This window comes from Pelophylax lessonae, assembly GCF_965119305.1.
Source record: "Pelophylax lessonae genome assembly, contig: HAP1_SCAFFOLD_354, whole genome shotgun sequence".
Taxonomy (NCBI): Eukaryota; Metazoa; Chordata; class Amphibia; order Anura; family Ranidae; genus Pelophylax; species Pelophylax lessonae.
The window spans coordinates 3,431-27,340 of record NW_028119990.1 but is presented as its reverse complement, the minus strand read 5'-3'; the positions used below and the strand labels follow the sequence as shown (position 1 = coordinate 27,340).

At 47.8% G+C, this 23,910-nt stretch overlaps 2 protein-coding genes across 2 annotated transcripts; one reads left to right on the top strand and one right to left on the bottom strand.

The window, feature by feature from the left end:
- Positions 1-384: 384 nt before the first annotated feature.
- On the top strand, positions 385-803 carry LOC309543791 (histone H3.2; the record flags this gene model as incomplete). Its single annotated transcript, XM_082276228.1, has 1 exon — positions 385-803. The coding sequence occupies exon 1, from the start codon at positions 393-395 to the stop codon at positions 801-803; it is 411 nt and encodes a 136-aa protein (XP_082132354.1). The 5' UTR covers positions 385-392.
- A 1,633-nt stretch (positions 804-2,436) lies between these two features.
- LOC309543790 (histone H1B-like) lies at positions 2,437-3,081 on the bottom strand (the record flags this gene model as incomplete). Its single annotated transcript, XM_082276227.1, has 1 exon — positions 2,437-3,081. One exon carries the CDS (start codon positions 3,079-3,081, stop codon positions 2,437-2,439), a length of 645 nt encoding a protein of 214 aa, XP_082132353.1.
- Between the last annotated feature and the right edge of the window lie 20,829 nt (positions 3,082-23,910).

Sequence of the window (23,910 nt, the reverse complement as noted above, 5' to 3'; positions counted from 1 at the left end):
TGATCCTACACAGATCTGATAATGAAACATGGAATCCTTTATTTCCCATCATATAGAAAGGTAGAGATCTACCGCCAGTCCATTCTCACAGTCTATGATTCCTAAATCTATAAAGATATGTCTGATGAATGTTTTCTCTTTTTGAGAATAGAGATCGCTTGTATGATGTAAAGTAACTCCCCTCCCCCATCCCACACAAAGATGGTGACTCTACTTACAAAGATAACGTGCAGATTTTGGCGGGCATTTTAAAAATGCCGCTTTTTTTAAGAAAACCAATCATTGAAAGGCGTGTGAGTTACTTGTCCAATCGGAAGGCAGTGCTGTGTATAAATGGCTCCGCAGAGCGGCAATGCCTCACATTCACTGTTCCAGCAGAGAGTTGAGTAAAGATGGCGAGAACCAAGCAGACCGCCCGGAAGTCCACCGGAGGGAAAGCTCCCCGCAAGCAGCTGGCCACCAAAGCCGCCCGCAAGAGCGCCCCGGCCACCGGCGGAGTCAAGAAGCCTCACCGCTACAGGCCCGGCACCGTGGCTCTCCGAGAGATCCGCCGCTACCAGAAATCCACCGAGCTGCTCATCCGCAAGCTGCCCTTCCAGCGCCTCGTCCGAGAGATCGCCCAGGACTTCAAGACCGACCTGCGCTTCCAGAGCTCCGCCGTCATGGCTCTGCAAGAGGCTTCAGAGGCTTATCTCGTCGGACTCTTCGAGGACACCAACCTGTGCGCCATCCACGCCAAGAGAGTCACCATCATGCCCAAAGACATACAGCTGGCACGCCGCATCCGCGGAGAGAGGGCATAGAAGGGGAGGGCACCACCACTTCTACTACTACTCCCATCATCCCAACACAAAGGCTCTTTTCAGAGCCACCACATCCTCCTATATACAGAGCTCTATATATATATATACTACCTCATCACACCGACTACATGCTGGAAAATACCGGCTACTACATTCCTATACATTCCCCGGGATCACCTTCACCACATCTTTCTTTTCTCTCCCTTCTCTGCGCTCCGAAGCTCAGTGTGGAAGTAAAGCTCACCTCTAATATAATTACACAGAAAACATTCACATTTCTCATCTAGAAGGGACATCCTTTCTCTTGCCGATTTATTGTAATAAATACAATGGAACTCATCTGTAACACAATTAACACTTCCTCTATATCTTCCCTAATAGATACAATGTTACAATATTTAACGGTAAAACACACTTTCCTAGGAACAGATTAAACAATCTTTGTCTCTTTGGTTCCCATTCTCTCAGGAGACACATAGTTGCATTTTCTAGAAACGTAATAATTTCTTATTTCAAACAATGGAATCGATTTCGAGTCATTAGGAATCGTGCTTAGAGAGCTGATGACCAATCAGCCCATTTAATTTGTGGGGGGAGGGGGGTAAACCTTACACAGTCCACATGGAGATGTCACTATGGGGATCAGGAGGGATTTTCCTCTATCTCCCCTCCCCCCATACTAGAACTGTGTCATCACAGATCACACATGGACACATTACAGGGAAGAATACATCCGGGATTGGAGAGGAAAACAATTCATCTGTATGGAGATTCATTTTCCTGCCCATCCCTCACTCAGCACTATTGTGTACGGATATGAGGATAGGCGGGGGGGGGGGGGGGATTACGAGCAGTAGTTTCTCTTTACTTATTATCGCACGACGCCCATGTTGGGGGTTCCACTGTTACTGCAAATATTTTAAACCATTAAAATATTGGCAGGCAATTGAATATAAATTATATATATCAGCCAATAGGAGCTTTTAGGTAATCATACAGATTTATCTTCTCAAAAAGTTAACATTCTCAACACAGGAGACTTCCTAATCATTGTAAGATGAGCGGAGGATGAGATCTCCCGATCATTAGAATGATTCTCCTTTAAACTTTTACATACTAAAACAAGTGAATGATCTAGAAGAGGAAATATTGATCAGCGCCCATCTCTGATGTCTGTGTGCTATTAGATGTGTAGAAGAGATGCGGAGCACTGTGTGCCGTGGGTGTAGGTAGGTATGTGTGGCTCTGTTAGGAGGAGGTGGGTGTAGGTAGGTATGTGTGGCTCTGTTAGGATGATGTGGGTGTAGGTAGTTATGTGTGGCTCAGTTAGGAGGAGGTGGGTGTAGGTAGGTATGTGTGGCTCTGTTAGGATGATGTGGGTGTAGGTAGGTATGTGTGGCTCTGTTAGGAGGAGGTGGGTGTAGGTAGGTATGTGTGGCTCTGTTAGGAGGAGGTGGGTGTAGGTAGGTATGTGTGGCTCTGTTAGGAGGAGGTGGGTGTAGGTAGGTATGTGTGGCTCTGTTAGGAGGAGATGGGTGTAGGTAGGTATGTGTAGCTCTGTTAGGAGGAGGTGGGTGGCTCTGAGAAGAGCCTTTGGGGGGTGTAGATGAAGGAGGCCTCCGGCTGCTTGGATTTATTTCTTCTTCGGAGCGGCCTTCTTGGGCTTGGCTGCTGCCTTGGGTTTGGCCGCCTTCTTAGCCGGACTCTTGGCGGCTTTTTTGGGCTTGGGTGCAGCTTTGGGCTTCTTGGGGCTCTTTGTCACCTTCTTGGCAGCTGCAGCCTTTGCCGGTTTCTTGGGGCTCTTGGCCGACTTCTTGGGGGATTTTACTGCCTTCTTGGGGGACTTGGCCGCCGGTTTCTTAGGGGACTTGGCTGGCTTTTTGGCCGCAGCTGATGGCTTCTTTTTGGGGGCTTTCTTGGCCTTGTCGCCCTCTTGCTGCTTCTTGTTGATCTTGAAGGATCCGGAGGCTCCATGTCCTTTCACCTGGACGAGGCTCCCCTTAGTCACCAGCGCCCTGATGGCGACCTTGAGGCGGTTGTTGTTCTTCTCCACATCGTATCCTGAGGCGGCCAGGAGCTTCTTGAGGGCGGCCAGGGAGACCCCGCTGCGCTCCTTGGAAGCGGCCACGGCTGTGACGATGAGATCGGACACGCTGGGACCGGACGGCTTCTTGCTGCCTTTCTTCCCTCCTCCGGCTGCCGCCTTCTTAGTCGCCTTCTTCTTGGCGGCGGGCTCCGCTGGAGGAGCGGCGGCTGGGGCGCTCTCAGTCTCAGACATGATTCTAGAAAGTCTATTGGACAGATAAACTTCCCCACTCACCTCTTCTGGGATTATATAGTTAAACGTCCTGCACTGCTATTGGTCGGTACACAACAATCCTCCTGCTCTGCTATTGGTTACACATCAGACACGCCCACTCAGTATCATGGAGTAGTTGGAGAATCTTCTCTCTCTTGTTGTGTTTCCCCAGTAGATAGAAAACCGACTTTTATGTGAAATAGAACGCTGTCCGATCTTCATCGGGGACCCGATCTGCTCACTGGACTGTCACTTATCGGGGGTCACTTACAGCTGCCAGGAGCTGCTGAGGAGGCTGAACACAGAGGCTGCAAACACCTCCATCCTCCTGAGTGTGTGTCCCATTCTTCCTTCTATCTTCTTTTCTACACAAATTCTACACAGAAAACAATCTTCTCACATCTCCCTCTAGAATGATCTTCACATTAGATGAGTAAAGAGTGACCACCAGGAAACATTTCCCTCTAATACAGAACTCTGCTCATTTATAGCTGAGTAGAAGGAGCCTGGAAGAAAAACATCAGCCGGTGACATGAGATCCTTGTGTGATGTGATGGGAGAGATTGTTATACATACAAATGTCTCAGCTGATTACACAATGTCATGTTTAATATACAATGTATCATTATCTGCTCACCATGATAAACATGTTTTTATACAAATACTCTGAGTATGTTTATTGTCACATATTGCTGCAAATCTATACTGGCGGCTACTCAGGTATAATGTCATATAGAGGTAAAGAAGTCACTCTGGAAGACCTCGCCTCTATTAAAATGTAATCTGCCCCCCTCCATTCCAAGCACCGCTCTTCTAGTGTTAATCAATTCCGGCTAATCCGGAAAATATACAGCGCCAAGAAAAAAGCTTTCCATGATCCTAATCACATCAAAAGTCCATGTATCTCATAATTCAACAAATTTCCAAATTTACAGTGAAAGGAGGAAAATAGTCAAATACGATATATTTATCGAAGCATCACAAACGTGTCACCCACATCTCTGTACAAAGAGCCGGACATACGCAGTTTTTATTCCTATTCTTCAAAAAGGATATATTTTATCAATGTGATAAATTGTATTATTACTGTCAGATGAAGTGCACTCTAAAGGCAAACACTTTGTCTTCTTATCGCACTCAGACTTGTAATGCAGGTGAATAGTAATGAGGGGAAATGTGATCACAGGACATCATTCTCTCATCTCTTTTCATTCCAATCTTTCTATGCTGATCGTCTACTCCCCGCTAAACTCATCCAACCAAAACCATGCACACCTACATAGAGCTCCAATGTCAGAACACATTGTACTCCATATTTCCAGAAATTATTTTCCCTCTTGGCTATTAATAGACCACGTCTATGATGGCTCCTAGTTGCTATATTTAAATCTCCCGCCATAATTCTACTGGCCGTTAGGAAGATTCAGCCGCATTATACCGCTAAATCCGACATTGTAGAAGTTCTATTCATAAATCTGTTCATCTTCCTCCAAATGACATCACTTGTGTCGGTTTTCAGCTTCCAAATATTTCCTCCAAAGCGGTAAAATCCTCGAAGATTCCTTCCACAAGCCCGCCAAGTAAACCCAATCAATTATTTTCTATTACCAAACCCAATGGATCTTCTCAGAGCCACCCACTTCTATCTAAGAAGGAGCCGGACATGCATGTTTGGGAGATCTGATTGTATAATTAGACACCGAAGATTGTGATCCGGGTGGGGGGGGGGGCAATGTGTTATAATGACACCTGTCTGTCCTAACAGCAATTATGAGTCTCTATGATTTTATTGTCTAATATAACACATTGAATTGATGTGAATTTAGATAAGCAGATGATCTCCTTATAGGGACTGGTTTCCATTGTCCTCCATCCTTTGGATTAGACACATTGCTAGGATATGGGACCCAAATCCAGGTTCAGGATTCAGAGTAAAGCTGGATACACACTATCCAACTTTTGTGGTTAGATTTCCTTCAGATTCACCTTTTCTATGTAGTGCAAGGGCCTGCCAGATTGCATACAAATTGAAAGTGTATAGGTATGACCTCATATTATATGGTTTTGGTAAGTCTGAAGGAAAAAAGTCTTCAGAAAATCTTATAGTGTGTATGGCCCTTTAGACGCTGTGCATGCAGATCTTAATTTATATATATATAATTGTCATTGCAGGTGAGAAGGAAATAGTGAGAGAGGGTCGGAAAGCATTGGATCAGATTCCTCTTTCTGCATTTTGATGAAAATGCATCCAATCAATGGGAGGAAAGGAGAGTAAGAGTATCCAGGAGACACCTTCATACCTCAGAAAGGGACTTTGCCACCTCTCCCTCGTCCTCCTGCACAGTGCTGGATGGAGGGCCCAGTCTGGATCCTCACTGCAAATGGCTTCTGAAAAGATAAGTGTGCCTTTATTTGCAGGTTAAGGAAATCTTAACCAACGGAAATCTGCTGCCATTCTAAACACTGGCCACATACTATGCAATCTTTTTTAAAAATCGTCGGTTAGCTATAAAGTGCCTTTTAGTTTTGTACTAAAGAAAAATGTACAATCAGATCTTTTAGTGTATGTTCAGCTAAAAAGAACCTTCTTTCTCCACAAATTTGTTCTAAAATTGCTAGAAACTCACATAACTCCGGTAGCAATGTATAAATATCAACATAGACAGCCCTTTGTATGAGAAGGTGGGTGGCCCTGAGAAGGACCTTTGTTGGGGTGAAGTGGGTAGGTGTTGGCGTTTATCCTCCGAATCACCAGATATTATTGTCAAAAACGATGTCATATTTATAGAATATTACTCTAAAAAAGAAATTATATATACGAATAACACCTCTTCCCTGATTAAACCTGAGCGGACCTGATAGGAGACTAATCGAAAGGGGCGTGGCCACAACATATTCGTATTCTGTAGAGAATTTTACGTTCTTAGAACCTTGTAACATTTGGCGGATTGTGTGATACAAAGAGGAAACCGATCTGGTTCTTAAGGCATGAAATAGTTTCTTTATTCATTCATTGTACATATTTATGTGTCATGGTTACTACCAGACATTTCTTGTTATACATATTCTGCTTGTGATATGAGGACAATCTTTCACTGATAAATGTCTGAAAGAGACATAAATTGATGATCAGATCTGTATGTGATGATTTCCCCATCATATATAGAAAAGTAGAGATCTATAATAGAATACATTTCTCTATCATGCTGTGTGTGTAGCAGTGGTGAGATCCTGGATTCTGAGAACATATTGAAGTGTTTTCTCATGGTTTAGTAACAGAGAATCCTTCTGTACGAATGGCATTGGAGTAATAATGGGATTTAGCCGATAAATGTCTCATCTGATGATCTCCTCCGTGTCGGATTTGGCGGTATAAAAGGGCTGAATATTTCTATGTAACGATCTACACAATTCTGGCGGGCAAATTTGAAAACTGCTATTGGAAATCTGAGCCAATCACAGCTGTGGGCGTCTCCTTCATCAGCCAGTAATAATGTCTTCTTATGAGGAATCCAAAGAAATGTATTGTGAGATCTCTCTGTTCTCAGCCCAGAAAATACTTGTTCTGTAGACTTTCTATTGATCTCTATAGCAGGGCGGATTCTGTATTGTGAAATGAAACATCCTGAAATTATTATTTCCAACGTATTTCTTATTCTCGGTTCATGAATCCCCCTGAGTTGATCAATGTTCCCGGTAAGGTCGGCTGAGTGGATCGGAGATGACTGTAACGGTCTATGGAATTCCTGGGATCCATTTATAGGAAGGAATTGGAAAGTTGATCCAATCGCAGTTGTGGGAGATTCCTTCAGATAGGATTTTGTCTTCTGATGAGTGTGAAGGAGGTGATGAGATTTGTGTTCCTTTTCAGTTGGAAGGATTCTTGTTTGGAATGTATAGAATATGTAATCATCCATCAGAAGTAAAGGATGGAGAGCAATGAGGATCAGTCCCTGTAATGTTGTACAATAAGAAGATCCAATCCCATCCCCCAACAACAATGCTGATATATTGTAATGAAAAGAGATGAGAGATTTCCCCTCATTACTATTCACCTGTATTACAAGTCTGAGTGTGAATAAGAAGACAAAGTGTTTGCCTTTAGAGTGCCCTTTTCCTGACAGTAATAATACAATTTATCACATTAATAAAGAATGAGAGAAACATGTATTGTGGTCGTACTGTTTATTTTTTTTGTTTTTTTATAAAAGAGAAGGAAAACTTTTCAATAAAATGATATTTGAAAAAAAAAAAAAAAAAGAATGAGACAAAAAAAAAAACACATATGTGGGGCTCTTTGTATGGTTGGGTGGAAATACATTCTCCTAAAGACTCTTCTAAGCCGATATTTCTACTATCACAGCTCTCATCCCATCCCCATGCACTATAACATTCACTAACTTTCATTGTATGCACATTTGGTAATAATAAATATATTAAATCACTCATCACGATCAATGACATTCCTGCTAGGAAAAAAAAAAAAAAAATAATAATGATGAACAAATGTGTAGACACACACTTAAAGGGGGTTGAAACAATCAGATTTTTTTTAATTTTTAAATGGTTTGATCCAATGATTTTTATGTATTTCCTTTGGAGCCGCATTTATTGTCTTTGTTCTACGATTACAGCGTAAAAAAATAAATCATCCTGTTGCTGTTTGATGAAATGGCCGCACGGTGGCAGTGTTGTGTTGATCTTTTGTGCCAGTATTTCCCCTAAATACTGTAACTGTCCGATCAGAACAATATGGAGCTCAGTATTAGAATTGAGGTATGTTTGGGGGAATAAAAAAAAAAAAAATAATTAAGTTTTTTTTTTTTTTTTTATGACATTTAAGTCATTTATTTTTATGGTACGTTTGTGATTTCTGCCTCTTTCACGCCTCAGCTGTGTCCTCTCCTCTGCAGGGCTCTGGATGCCTCCAGATTTTCTTCTAGTCGCATCCTGATTCTCTCTGGATTGTGGAGATCATCTCCACATTCTGACTGTATATATTCCTCTATTCTACTGCAAACACACCAAAGTGTTATACCCCGACTGACCACTAGGTGTCAGCACTGAGTGAACATTTATGCTGCACTCAGAAACATTGTTACAATTTTAAATCCCACAATCACCCACCTTACATTGTTACTTTAAATGAAATCACAACCTGGAAAAGATACACGAGTAGACTAGAGAATACCCCAGGAAGAATGAAGAACAAGAGGACACTTCTCTTTCTCCTAGGCAGTCTCTGTACACTAGAGCAGAAGATTATAACTGAAACAATCCATGTAAGAGAACACCACAAAGCCAGCAAATATAAGGGCCTTCTGGAGTAAAGAGAATCTGCATGTATTCACTGGGGCACAGAATTCTGGTCAGTACTCACAATGTTTTAGGGTCAGCGGTTGCCTCCTTCCAATTTTCAACGGGCACTCTTTAGTCAGGGAGAAACCAAGCTCACAATACTACAAGAGGATAGAGACAGGAAGGAGAGGAGTGAACAGAGTGGACACATCAATATGTGCCCCAAAGATGGGGCACTATTCATTTCACTAACACAAGTGATGGAGCACTATTCCTCTCACTAACACAAGTGATGGAGCACTATTCCTCTCACTAACACAAGTGATGGAGGCCAGGGCCGGTACAAGGGGTGGGCGGCAGGGTCGGCTGCCCTGGGCGTCGTTAGCATGGGAGGTGGAGGGGGCGCTGCCAAGAGTGTTTCTGTGGCTATTAGTTGAGAGGAGAGAGCGGGATGTACTCTCTCTCTCTCTTCTCGCCAGGCTTCACACTGACTCCTATCACTGTAGCGGTCGTCAGATCGGGACTTCGGCTTTTCCTTCTCATCTTCATATGTCAGAGCGGAGGAGGAGCGGAGGAGGAGCCTAGGAGAAGACATTTCCTAAACCTTTGCACGGACAGCTGGGCTAGCGGAGAGATGCGGCTTCAGAAGGGGAAGAAGATTGCGGCTCAGGAATGACACTGGATGTCAGATCGGGACTATACAGAGTTTGTTACCCGCCCCCTTTCCACATTTTTTGCTGGGAGGAGAGGGGATAACAAACTCTGTATAGTCCCGATCTGACATCCAGTGTCATTCCTGAGCCGCAATCTTCTCCCCTTCTGAAGCCGCATCTCTCCGTGCAAAGCTTGAGGAATTGTCTTCTCCTAGGCTCCTCCTCCGCTCTGACATATGAAGATGAGAAGGAGCCAGTCAGAAGAGGAGGATCACAGATTGATGTGCCGCGCTGTATCTGAGGTCTGGAGGAAAGGGTGAACTGTCTGCACCGGGGGCACAAATCTTATCCTGTCACCTCTCAAATTCCACCATCTCAGCACAATCCCCCCCCCCCCTCTCCCATATCGATCCCACCATGAAGTAATCATCTCCTCCCCACCCCTCCTAGTACAAATTCTCTTATTCCCCCCCCCCCCCCCAGGACAATCCCCCCAAAAGTATTTGTACTAGGAGGGGTGGGGAGAAGATGATTACTTCTAGGTGGGATCGATATGGGGGGGGGGGGGGGGGAATGTGCTGGGATGGGGAATTTGAGAGATGACAAGATAAGATTTCTTCTAGCAGGGAAATTGGGGGGAGGGTGCTGGGGGGGGGTGAGGATTTGTGCCAGGAGGGGGGACTTGGGGATTGTCTTTGAAGAGATTATTGGGATGGGGTGGGGGGATTTGTGCCAGAACAGGAAGTCTTGGGGCTGTTAAAAAGGGGTATTTGGGGGGGGGGGGGTTGTGCCAGTAGGAATGATGGGGGGATTTGTGCTAGGGGGAAATTAAGACTTGTTCTAGAAGGGGAACATTTGGGGGGTACTAGGAGGGTGATTTAGGGAGATGGGGGGGGAGGATTTGTGCCAGGAGGGGGGGACTTATGCGGTGGGGTTGGGGGAAGAGGATTTGTGCCAGGAGGGGGGATATGTGCTGGGTAGATGGGGGAAGAGGGTTTGTGCTAGGAGGGGGGATTTGTGCTGCTGGGATGGGGGGGGGGAGAGGATTTGTGCCAGGAGGGGGGATTTTTGCTGTGTGGATGGAGGGAAGAGAATTTGTGCCAGGAGGGATATTTGTGCTGTGGGAAGGGGGGGGGGGCAGAGGATTTGTGCCAGGAGGGGGTATTTTTTGCTGTGGGGATGGAGGGAAGAGGATTTGTGCCAGGAGGGGGGATTTGTGCTGGGGGGATGGGGGGGATTTGGGCTAAGAGGGTATTTGGGGGGTTTGGCTAGAAGAGGTGATGGGGTATTTGTGCCAGGATGGGGAGTTTTTGGGCTGTTAGAAATGGGAAAGGGGGGGATTTATGCTAGTAGGGATGATTGGGGGTATTTGTGCTAGAGGGGAAATTTGGGGGTAGGATTTGTGCTAGGAGGGGGAATTTGGTGGGATGTGCTAGGAGGAGGAATTTGGGGGGTTTGTGCTGGGGGGATGGGGGAAGAGGATTTGTGCTAAGAGGGGGGATTTGTGCTAGGATGGGGGATTTGGTGGGATGGGCTAGGAGGAGGAATTTGGGGGGTTTGTGCTGGGGGGATGGGGAAGAGGATTTGTGCTAGGAGGGGGGATTCGTGCAAGAAGGGAAAACATTTTTTTTGGAGGGGGGGGGGATTTGGGGGAGAGGATTTGTGCTAGTAGGAAAATTGATGGGTATTTGTGTTAGGAGGGGACATTTGGGGGAGGAGAAGATTTGTGCTGGGAGGGGGGATTTGGAGAGGGGAGAATTTGTGTTTGGAGGGGAAATTTGAGGGGTGAGAATGTGCGCTAACAGAGCTTTTTTGAGTAGTGATAGTTGTGCTAGCAGGGAACATTTGGGAAGAGAGAGGCTTTGAGCTTAGAGAGGATGGGGGGAAAGATTTGTGCAGGGAGGGGGATTTCAGCAGGGAGAGATGTGTACTGGGAGGAGGGAGGATATTTGTTTGTGGAAATATTTGGCTTGGAAAGGGAATATCTTCTTAGGGCTAAGTGTGCCAATTAGTGCTCAATTCTCTTTTTTATATTGCTAAAACATTATGTTCCTACATCTTGGGGGGGCGCAGTTTGGTGTCTTCGCCCTGGGCGCTGGATGGCCTTGTCCCAGCTCTGATGGAGGCACTATTCCTTTCATTGATACCAATGATGGGACACTATTCCTCCTACTGATACCAATGATCGGACACTATTCCTCTCATTGATACCAATGATGGGGCATTATTCCTCCCATTGATGTCAATGATGGGGCACTATTCCTCACACTGATACCAATGATGGGGCACTATTCCTCCTGCTGAGACCAAGAATAGAGTACTATTCCTCCCACTGATGTCAATGATGGGGCACTATTCCTCCCACCGATAGCAATGATGGGACACTATTCCTCCTGCTGAGACCAAGAATAGAGTACTATTCCTCCCACTGATGCCAATGACGGGGCACTATTCCTTTCATTGATACCAATGATAGGACACTATTCCTCCCACTGATACCAATGATGGGGCACTATTGCTCTCATTGATACCAATGATGTGGCACTATTTCCTTCCACTCCACTGATACCAATGATGGGGCACTATTTCCCCCACTGATACCAATGATGGGACACTATTCCTCCCACTGATGCCAATGATGGGACACTATTCCTCCCACTGATACCAATGATGGGGCTCTATTCCTCCCACTGACAACAATGATGGGGCACTATTCCTCCCACCTACACCAATGATGGGGCACTATTCCTCCAACTGATAAAAATAATGGGGCACTATTCCTGCCACTGATACCAATGATGGGGCACTATTTCTCCCACTAATACCAATGATGGGGTACTGTTCCTCCCACTAATACCAGTGATAGGGCAAGATTCCCCCCATGATAGCAATGATGGGGCACTATTCCTCCCACTGATGCCAATAACGTGGCACTATTCCTCTCACTAACAACAAGGATGGTTCGCTATTCCTCTCGCTGATGCCAATGATAGGAACACTATTCCTGCCCCTGATACCAACGATAGGACACTATTTCTCTCACTGTCAATACTAATGATGGGACACTATTCCTCCCACTGATGCCAATGATGGGGCACTAAACCTCCCACTCACACCAATGATGGAGTACTGTTCTTCTCTCTGATACCAGTGATGGCGCAATAGTCTCCCTCCTACATACTACAGATTCTATGTAATTTGATTTACTCCCATTGACCATCAAGCCTAAGGCAGTGTTTATTTTCAGAGTTGCCAGAGGATTTTCTACTCTTACTGGCCACAATCTAGCCATCTAAAGTCTGAAGGACTTTACATTAGATTACACCACATTGTACAACCCACTACCACCTAGCAGAAAGTACTAAACACAGTTTACCTGAGTACAGTTGTTGCACCTATGTCTGTGTAAACAGCCTGCTAGCACCCATAGATGGCACAAGCGATTACATTCCAGGACCAACAGGCAGGGTATAAAAGAATATTTTTAGAACCAGCAGATAGTATAGGAGGCCAGGCTCCACAACTAAGAAACACCTCATTGTGTACTTTTGGGCCCTTTCCTTACTTTCTTTAGCCCTTCACTTGTACTGCCATTGTTAGCCCTTCACTTGTAGTTTCATGTCAGGACTGCAAATGATAACAGCCAGTCTTAAGATGTAAAATAACAACAGAATACATGCGCAAAACTAGAAAGCTGTCACCAAGATCACCATGTGTTTGAGCTCCAGTCCACTTGAGTGTTAAACTTATTTTTAAATTACAAGAATTCCCAATTCCCAGATTTATTGATTATGAATGAATCATTCTGTTTATTTAGTTATTGTGTTAACTCTGACATCATTCTTCACTTTAAAACTCATAAATCTTATAGCAGAACTCATAAATGTCTGTTTGATGTCCTTGTTTCTGAGAAAGTATATAATGGGGTTGCATATATGTGGTACATAGGAGTATACACAAAGGACAAACACGCTAAAGTCTGCATTAAAAACCAGGTTGAACTCGTTGGCCAGGAACACAAACACCCCGGAAAACCGTCAGGCCCAGGGGCCTTGGTGGGATGTAATCCCTTAATCGCCTGTAGTACCTCCGATTCCGCGATCTGCTCATTCATGAGATCGACGTGGGACTGTAACAGCGAGGGCAGATTCAGGTCGGCAAAAAATGAGTCGGCTAGTCTCCGATCGTAGGTCGTTGGAGCCCGGTAAAGTTTGGAATAGAACCTTGTGAATTCAGATGTAAGCAGGGTAGGATTGCGAGAGAGGACCCCCTGTCCGCAACCGTAACCTGGGTAGGGCAGCCGTAAAGGGGCGAGGGGCCAGCTTCCGCGCCAATAGAGTGGTAGGCCTATCTCCCATAGTATAGTATCTATGACGGGACCACCGAAGGTACTTCTCCGCTTGGGTCGTGAGAATCAAATTCAGCGCCAGCCTGGCCACATCAATTTTGTGTCTAATATCTACGTGGGGGTGTGTCCGTTGCTCAAGGAGTAGTGCACTCAGTGTTTGCTCTTGCACTCTTATTGTGCTCTCCCGGGTACGTTTTAGTCTAGCCGCTATCCGAATCAATTTACCGCGAATAGTAGCCTTATGGACCGCCCAGGTAATGGTTGGGGACGTATCACCCGGCCTATTTTCCTGGAAAAACTGTTTAATATCTAGTTCAATTTCCCCCAGGACCCCAGGGTCATTAAGTAAAGCCGCGTTAAGCCGCCACGGAGAAGGACCCTGAGTGGACCACAAAGCCGAAAACGGCACTAATACCGGTGAATGATCGGACCAAGAAGTCGCCAGAATCTGTGCAGAGCACACGCATGAGGCAAGGGCAGAGCTGGCAAACACGTGATCTATGCGAGAGTAGGTACCATGGACATGAGAAAAATGTGTGTAGTCTCTCTGAGTCGGTTTATATTCCCTCCACAGGTCCAGCAAATCCCAGTCGTGAAGAAGTCGGGCCAATTTGGAACCGCTCTTCGGTGCATGTCTATACCTGGGCACGCCCCGGACGGACTTGTCCAGTGTATTCTCTAGAGGGAGGTTGCTATTCCCCCTTAGGATCACCCTGCCCTGCACTTTGGGAAGCAACGTGAGCAGAATATCCTGAAAAAATGCTATCTGACCTGTGTTAGGGGTATAATAAGAGACACAAGAGACCAGTTGATCATGAACAAGGCCCACCACCATGAGGTACCGACCCTCTCTATCCCCAACCACCGTGACCGGAGTAAATTGGACCCCACGAGAAAAACAGATAGCTACTCCCCGCTTCTTGTCCTGACCCGAGGATAGATAAAATTGGGGATAATGAGCCGAGAGGTATTTAGGCGCAGAAGTTTTAGAAAAATGAGTTTCCTGCAACAGCAAAATGTCCGCTTTCTGGCGTTGGTATTGTAGGAAGGCCTTGGTGCGCTTCAGTGGAGAATTAAAGCCCTGCACATTATGTGATATCAGTGTGAATCTAGAGGAACCCGGGGGTGACATGGTGGTTTGGCAGTGCACTCTTACCTGGTCGCAGCGTAATAAGTCCCAGCTTGGCAAAATTCAACATCCCTCCGTCCGGGGAGTCTGGGAGCAGCAGCACGGGGCTAGCACACAGAGCCTGGGTCCAAGAGAAGGAAAAAGAAAGTTAGAGAAAGAATAGGAGAGGGCAGGAGGATTTACCCCCCATGCCGATAAGGCACTAATGCAATACACAATAGAAAGTACTTGGGAATTGTGTTCCCCCAGTTCCCAAACCTGAGGCATGTGTCGTGAGGTTGCCCCCATCACAAGAGGAGGGCAAGTTCACAGGAGTGGCACACGGTAACATCCCGATCAACAATCCGAAAAACATATAAAGGCAGGGAGTCAAGGCGGCGCCGCCGGGATTGACAGGGAAGGGAATCAACATTTCAACGAACATAAGTCAGGTAAAATAGAAAAGCTTGGACAAGCAAAAGTAATCCTGGCTACATTTCAGGTCTTGCGCCCCTACCTGCCCCCTTGCTGCCCAGCGGAGGGGGTGCCTCGATGTGACCACACCGGGGATAGCGGGCGATCAGGCTGGGCAGCCGATGGTGACTGTGGAGAACGCGGTTCTCTGGACAAGATGCCTAGTTTCAGAAGCAAATCCTCTCCGGCATGGAAAATGGTGAATGAGTGGTTCTTGCCGTTGAAAGTAAATGACAGCCGAAAGGGGAAGGACCAACGATATTTGATATGATTGTCCATCAAACATTGAAGCAAAGGCTTAAGAGTGCGGCTCTTCTGCACTGTGGAAGGGGCAAGGTCCGTGAACAGCTGTATTGGGGAGCCAAGCAGAGTGAGGTCCCGGCGGTTCCTGGCCGCTGACATCATCTTCTCCTTAACTTTGTAGTAGTGCGGCTTTAAAATGATGTCACGGGGAAGACCATCCGGCCGCGGTGCAGTCAGGGCCCTCTGCACCCTGTCCACTTCCATTTGATGTGGAGAAATGTCCGGAATCAAGTCTCTCATAAGGTCCTGGACTGCCGTTTCCAGGTCTTGGTGCGTCTCAGGAAGACCCCTTATGCGCACATTATAACGGCCCGATCCGTTTTCCAGATCCTCAATTTTGAAATAGGCCTCCTCCAACCGTTCATGAAGCTCAGGCACTAATTTAGTATTCTGATTGACCTGGAGCAGAGAGCCATCCACCTTGCTTTTTTTTTTTTAAACAAATTTTATTTGAGTTTAACAGTTTCACAAAGAATAAACATACAGGACACTCAATGAATCCTTTCTATACATAAGATGTTAACGACACTAAAGCCCTTAGGCTATAACTTGGGGGATCCATATTACCAACCAAAATGGGGGGGGGGGAAGAGAGGGGGAGGGGGGGGGAGTACCTTGGCAGGGAGAAATGAGCCATATTGTTAACCTGGAGACATTCACGGTGTGACACAGCTAACATGATACCTCTCAAGCTTCAGTTGGGGTTGGGGATGGCCTGAGGATAAACCGTCAGGAACGGGGACCATTTGGACATGAGATGATCAGTGGGACCCGCTAGGAGCTTGGAGTCCAAAAGTTCCCTGGCATAGAGCCTGGTGAGTTCCTCGATAACATCCTGAGTAGTAGGGGGGTGAGGAATTGTCCATTTCCGGAGTATAGCTCTTCTTGCTATCATAAGACATGTCGATATCCAGGCCTTGAAGGCATTGAGGATTTGTGTTTGGGAGGGGTCCACTTCCAGAGTAGGGCCATGGAGGTTTCCAAAGAGCAGGAGGAGAGGGTTATTCGTCGGGGATAAGCCTGTGGTGGTGGAGATCAGGTGTTGCACTGCCTCCCAAAATGCAGAGATGTGAGGGCAGGACCACAGTCTATGAGCCAGGGTGGGCCTGTGGGCTAGGCACCAAGAACATGACTGGGCGGCCGTCGTAGTTGCTGAGAACGAAAAGGGAGAGTAGGCTCTGTGTAGTATTTTTAGTTGTTGTTCCCTCCAGAATTCGTTTACAATGTATTTGCACGTCGAGTTATACCCCCGTAGGATGTGCTCCCCTATGTTGGGGATGTCAAAGTCTTTATTCCATGGAGAAACGGTTGGTGAGATAGGCTGTGGTGATCGGAGGCCCAACAAAGGTTTGTATACGTCAGAGAGTTTAAGTTTCTGTTTTACCATCAGCACATCCAGCAAGGAGTCGCTAAAGCGTTTGAACTGACGTGGGCAAAGGTCTTTGGCAAAGGAGATCGCCTGCTGCACATGGATGAAGTGCCGTCGTGGAATGCTGTAAATGGTGTAGATGTCCGAGGGGGGGCGTGGGAGACCAGAAAGCGGGTCAAAAAGTTGTGCAAAGTGAGTAAGGCCGCCAATTGCCCATTTTGCGAAGGCCTGGTATTGTCTGGATTGGGGAAATAGTGGGTGTCCCATGATGGTCAGATGTCGGGAAAAATATGGGGATAATCCCATTTTCTTGTTGACTTCACGCCAGGCTATTATAGTGTCCCGTAAGAGAATGTTGGTTCTGATGCTGGTTGGTAAGGCATATAGTGGGCAGTGGAGGATTGCTCCCAGAGTATAGGGTGCTACCATTTGTGTTTCAAGGGATACATTTGAAAACCTAGGGATCTCAGTTATCCAATCAATCCCCACCCTCAAGAGACATGACAGATTGTACAACCTCACATCTGGAAGATTGGCGCCCCCTCCCCTCCTGGGCCGCTGGAGTTTTTTCATTGAGATGCGGGGACGTTTGTTGTGCCAGATAAACTGTGAAAGTGCTTTATAGAGAATCTGGACGTCTTTATGTTTTAGAAGAAGGGGAATGGTCTGCATGGGATAAAGTAGTTTTGGGTAGCTGACCATTTTAAATAAGTGGCAGCGGCCCAGGAGGGAGAGGGGCAACTCTGACCAAGACTCCAGTTGTCTCCTAATTACCTCCACCACTGGGGGGAGGTTCAAAGTGTATATAGAAGATGGCAATCTACCTATTTTAATACCTAAGTATTTAATGTGTGATTTAGCAATGGCAAATACTGAGTGCTTCAACCATGGTTGGTTAGCAGAATGAGATAGCGGGAGAATTTCACTTTTAGCGAAATTGATGCGGAGTCCAGAACAGTCACGGAAATTCGTAAAAATATCGTGAATAAGGGGGATGTCGGATGTCGGGTCTGCGGTGAATATCAGTATGTCGTCAGCGAACAATGCTGTGCGGATCTCCTGGTCACCCATATGTATACCGTGTAGGGAATGGTGTGAGGACAGATAGCGGGAGAGGGGTTCAATGGCAATATTGAAGAGCAATGGGGAGAGCGGGCAGCCCTGTCTGGTGCCCTTGTAGAGAGGAAAGGAATCCGAGACATGGCCGCAGGCTACAACACTTGCTCGAGGGGCAGAGTACATGGCAGAGATTAGATGCAGAAAAGAGCCACCGAAGCCGAGTTGCTCCAGGACCATCCGGAGCCAGGAGAAACTGACGTTGTCAAAGGCTTTCTCTGCATCTAATGTAATTATAGCCATGTCATTTACGGGTTCCATGTGGGCCTTGTGCAAGACTGCCAAAACCTTTCTGATGTTAGAAGTAGCCGAGCGGCCCTTAGTAAAACCTGACTGGGAGGGCAGGATCAGGGAAGGCATGATATCGGCCAGTCTATTGGCTATTAGTTTGGAAAGAATTTTGGTGTCTAGGTTCAACAGGGATATTGGGCGATACGAACTGGGTTCTGAAGGGTCTTTCCCCGGTTTAGGAATAAGTTTAATGTGTGCTTGAAAGCCTGTGGGTAAGTAGGGACCTCCGTTCATAATGTGGGTGTAGACATTGGTGAGGGCGGGGGAGGTGAAGGAATTAGTCAGTTTATAAAAATCTGAGGTATATCCGTCCGGACCCGGGGCTTTTCCAGTGGACAGAGAATTGATAACCGATTGGACTTCTTCCAACAAAATGGGGGCATTAAGTTTTTGAAGATCAGACGGGGTTAAAGTGGGAAGTTGTACCTTGTCCAAAAAGGATTTGGCCTTAGATGGGTCGATGGGGTCGGGACCATAGAGGGAAGCAAAATAACCCTTGATAATTGAATTAATTTCCTTGGAGTCCGTGGATAGACCCCCGGCCGGTTTTTTGACGGACGAAATATGTGTAGGGGAGCGTGGACCCTTGCACAAATGAGCAAGGAGTTTCCCGGATTTGTTGCCAAATTTGTGGAGTCGGAGGTCGAGGAGAGAGTGATGGAACCTCTCCCCGGCCTCCGCCCAAAGATCAAACTTGGACTTAGCCTCTTTCCAGGCCTGTCGGGTGGAGGAGGAATTGTCATGTGCCAGTTGCGCTTGGGCTATGCGCAGAGCCTTGCTGGCAGCTTGGAAGCCAGCGTTGGTGGCTCGTTTGTGGGCCGCAGCGAAAGCGATGATCCTACCCCTGAGTACTGCTTTACCCGTCTCCCACAACAGAATGGGATTCTCAGAGTGTGTTGCGTTATCTAGTAGGAAGGAGGACCATGTGGAGTCTAGAATGTCGCGTAGTTCCTTATTGTCAGATAGGTAGGAGGGAAATCGCCAAATCGTAGGGGATGGGGACATAGCCGGATCGGTGAAGGATACAGTGATGGGAGCATGGTCAGATATGGCAATCGTTTCAATGGTTGGGTCTGTCGTGTGTTTTAAAAACAGGTTGTTACACAGGAAGTAGTCTATGCGAGAGAGACTGTCATGAGGAGGGGAGAAGAAGGTATAGTCCTTCCCGAGAGGATGGGACAGCCGCCAGACATCGGTAAGGTGGATAGAGGAGGCGAATTCAGAAAGGGGAGTGTGGTCAGGGTGAGGCGGTGGTTTGGATTGCGAGCCCCTCGATCTGTCCTCCACCAGGTGCATGACCGCGTTAAAATCGCCTCCCAACAAGAGGGGGCAGTGCACATACGGAGCCAAGGTGGACGACAGCTCAGAGAAGTAGGATTTTGTGGGGGAATTGGGGGCATAGATGTTTGTGAGGACTAGAGTAGATGAGTTCACTTTTAGCTTGAGGATCGTCAGACGCCCTGAAGTGTCAGATTCCTCCGACAGCACCTCATGAGGGAAATTTTTGTGGATGAGTATGAGGGTCCCTGCCTTTTGTTTTTCAGAGGCCGAGCCATAGACCTGGCCCACCCATAATTTGCGCATTCTGTGGAAATCGGCAGCTGTTAAATGCGTCTCCTGAAGTAGGGCAATATCAGCTCGTAATCTTTTCAGGTGTCTTAGGACGGCCATCCGTTTGTGGGGGGAACGCAGCCCCTTGACGTTCCAAGATACTATTTTCATATTATGTTGGATCGTCAGGGAGGGCTAGGAGAGGATAGAGCTTACATAGGTGGGGAGCGTAAGAGATAGGGAGTAGGCTGTGTGTCAGTAGTAGTGAATCTAGTGAAAAAGCACACTGCGTCTCGACATGTGTATAGGGCCAGGTGGTATTCCCTGAGGGGTAGGAGGGTACAACTACAACTAGCAGAACAAAGCTAGCTAACAAAAGGGTAAAAAACAGGACATCACATACCATCATTCTAGTGGACTTCACCTTTTTCCTGATGGGGCGTCATCTCCCAACGACGTTACCGGAGTTGCAGAGGGGGCCACCTCCTGGCAGATGTGGTTAGAGGATCAAGTGGGATACCTCCCGCACCTCCGCTTGGACTGCAGCGCCAGGGACGGAAAACGTGCAAATCATGGATTTCAATTGGGGAACTGAGGAGGTTTACACATACCATTGCAGCTCCGGTAAGGCTGTGAGGACGAAAACAAGAAAGAACATAAACATTAGTGGGAGAGCAGAACTGGGTGTATCCCAAATACAGAGAAAGTAATACAGAATCGTATATATCAACAGTCTGGAGAGTGCGGACCGGCACTCAACACAGATAATAATATGTGGTAAGGCAGTATAAATGTGTTCCGAAAGGGCCCATCAGCACCGAGTGAAGTAAATATAGTGCTAGGATAGTAAGATCCACATGAAGATCCTAGAAGTTGCCCCACCGCTACTTAGGAGCATAACGAGGCCTCTTAGGGGAATCCTTTCTGGGGTTGCGCAAGTCGCTGGATCCCGGGGACCGGGAAGAAGATATTGGTGCCTGAGTCTCCAGATGGATATGCAGGTATGCCTGCAGGTAATTGGTCGCTTCTTCCGGGTGTGAAAATGATTTAGCTTCTCCCGTGGAAGTGGTGAAACGGAGAACAGCTGGATAGGCCAGAGTGAACTTAATGCCCTTGTGAAAAAGCGCGGAGCAGATTGGTTGGAACGCCTTTCGCCGCCTTGCGACCTCCTGAGAGTAGTCCGCAAAAAGCAGGATTTTGTGGCCATCCAGCTGTAAAGATGTTGCATTCCTGAAGGATTTCAGAACAGCTACCCTGTCGGAGTAATTAAGAAAGCGGGCAATAACCGGGCGCGGAGAGCGCCTATCATTGGAGGGGGGACCCAGGCGGTGTGCCCGTTCCACAACACATTTAGCAGAGATCCCCAAGGCCTGGGGAATTGTGGAAGAGCAATAGTCCTCCAAAGCAGCAGTGGTGACAGTTTCCGGAATGCCGATAAAGCGGAGGTTATTTCGGCGAGAACGATTTTCTAAATCGTCAAGTTTTTCCAAAATAAAGTTCTGAGTCTGTAAGCAGCGTTGATCGTTAGCCATATTGGCCTGTATCTCTTCTTCCACATCTGATAAGCGTGATTCTATATCAGTAATTCTTTTAGAATGTTCTCCCAATTCCTTGCGGAGCTGAATGATTCCTGCAGTGACAGCTCTATCAACGGCTGATGTGATGGTGGGGGACAGGATCGCTGCCACTGCCTGAGCAATCCTGGCATATTGTTCTTCCTCCTGTGGTAGAGCGGAGGGAAAGTGAGGCATCAGCCCTGGCTCTGCCGGCCCCGCCGCATGGGGAGAGGAGACATCCGCCATATTGGATTCCTGCGGCGCCGGAGCGGCTGCTGAGCGGGGATCTCCAGGCGGCGGATTGCCGTGTGTGACGAAGCGATCCATGCCGATACAGGCTGGAGGCGCGGGGAGCACAGAAGAGTGTCCCTGCCGGCCGAGGAGGTGGTTCAAGCTGGTCTAATATGCCGATGAGTCCGGAGCCGCCGTTTCCCCGTCTATCGCATCAGGCGCCGGAACCGGAAGTCTCCACCTTGCTTTTAATAGTGTCAAGTCTTGCCCCAAAACTCTGAAGATCCTGTTTGATATCAGTCGTGATGATGGAACATGCTTTGGACAGTTCCTGCTGGAGCATTGTGGAAAACCTTGCTAATAACACTGCATCACCCGAAAAGGGGCCTGGGGGGGGGGGCGCCAGATTATCTCCCGTGGGGCTAGGCTGGCTGGACAGTGAATCCGCCATTTCAGCCATGTTCCGGTCCATCGAGGAGCCCGGGGAGCCTGACATTTTCGGGGGCGGTGGGAGGGTAGCTGGTAACTCACCCCGGCGCCCGGAGATCTCCCGGATGCCCCCGATGCCTGTGAGGAGAAGGGGTCACCCATGTCCTCCACTGAGGGGGAATCGGCTGCCAAGTTGGGAGATGCTGGAGTGGGAGGCCGTTCCAGGGCCGCGTCCCGACCGCACGGAGTGCTCTGCTTGCCCCTCGCCATCTTTGGGGAGGGAGTTTTCCCGGAGCAGATAGGCCGCAGTCCATCCCTCTGGTTGCCGCGCTTGTAGGGCCTTTTCCTGGGCAGTCCACCCGATCCCCGCCGCATGACCACCTCACGAACCTTCCGGGAGAGAGCCCAGCCACCACTTAGCCTCCCGCCGCTGTATTTAGCTGGATTGTCTGTGGTGATGTGCGGAGCGCGACTAGAAAATGTCCGTTCTCGTGCCCGCGCTCATGCGCACTGTACATGCCCCCTTTCAATGTAGTGACCAGCATACATGCCCCTCAATGTAGTGACCAGCATGCCCCCTTTCAATGCAGCGTGCGTGCCCCCTTCAAAGCAGACAGTACTGTACTGGGCTAGTGGGCTGGCAAGTGGCAATGGATGGAGAATGGTGCTGGATGGTAGAGTGCTGGGTGAGGTTCATGCATGGCTGCACTGTGCACAGTGGTGGGTATGGGAGGGGGGGGGGTGTCCGTTGCTGACACCAGTGTTGCCATCTGCAGCCTTTGCAGTCAATGCATAAGTCGTGGTAAGCCCAACACTCACCTAGGGACAACCGCCTTAAGAAGGCACCTGAAATCCCATCACCAAGCCCAGTGGGAGCAAAACTGTCAGAACCCATAAAGCCACACTCCATGCTCTCACCGTCCAGCCTCTTCTCCTTCTCCTCCTCCTTCTACTTCTCCTCACAGTTGTCTAACACTCAACCTTCCATGATGCTGTCGTCACGTTGTTCTGGAAAAAGGCAGGCTTCTGTGGCTCAAATGTTGGAGCGTAAAAAAAAAGATGTCCGTTCAACCCATGTGAGCTCATGTTTGCGGCCTAAACAGCCCGCCACCAACTTGTGTATACTGTGAACGCCTACTGTACCTCTAGCCATCATATACTACGTTCTTTACTGTCAGTTCAACCCATGTGAGCTCATGTTTGTAATGCCGAGACTGCAGCAGAAGAGGGAGCAGGATGAGCCAGAGACGTTTCTTGGTTTTGAAGGTGTCTACTCCACTGCAGCTCGTGCTTTGCACTTAGATGCCTGATCATGCAGGTTGTGCTCAGGTTGAGAAGGTTTATGCCTCACTTCAGGCTCTGATTGCACAGGGTGCAAACCACTCGTGTCCTGTCATCAGCACATTTTCTAAAGAACTTCCACGCTAGAGAACTCCTTTGAGCTGACTTTGGTGCGCTCGTTCCCTTGCTGCGTTGGGCAGTAGCAGGCGTAGTGTCTAGGGCACGGGCGCTCCGCTTCTGCACCCTGCTCCCTCTTCTGCTGTGCTGGTGGCTCTGTGCGACCACCGCCTCTTCCTCCAAACTACTCAGGTCACCTGCATGATGTTCATTCCATTTCATTCCATGTGGGGTCGAGGACCTCATCGTCCTCCACATCATCTTCCACCCAGTCTTCACCCCTGCCCTCCTTGTCGGTCTCCACAATGCTGAACGCCGCAGCAGTTGGCACCTGCGTTTCAACATCATCGGAGACGTGCTGCGATGGTCCTTGCATGTACTCATCTTGAGAAATGAGTGGTTGGGCATCGCTGCACTCAATCTCTTCCACTTCTGGGGCAGGGCTAGGTGGATGGCCCTGGGAAACCCTGCTGACAGAGTCCTCAAAAAGAAGAAGAGACTGCTGTATGGCTTGGGGCTCAGACTGCTTGCCTGATTTGCAAGGGGGTGAGGTGAAAGACAGTTGGACATTGGCTGCAGGTGCCAACTCTGACCTTTCTGCAGTAGACTGGGTGGGAGACAATGTGAAGGAACTGGAGGCACTGTCAGCAGCAAACCAATCTACTATCGCCTCTCTGTGTTCT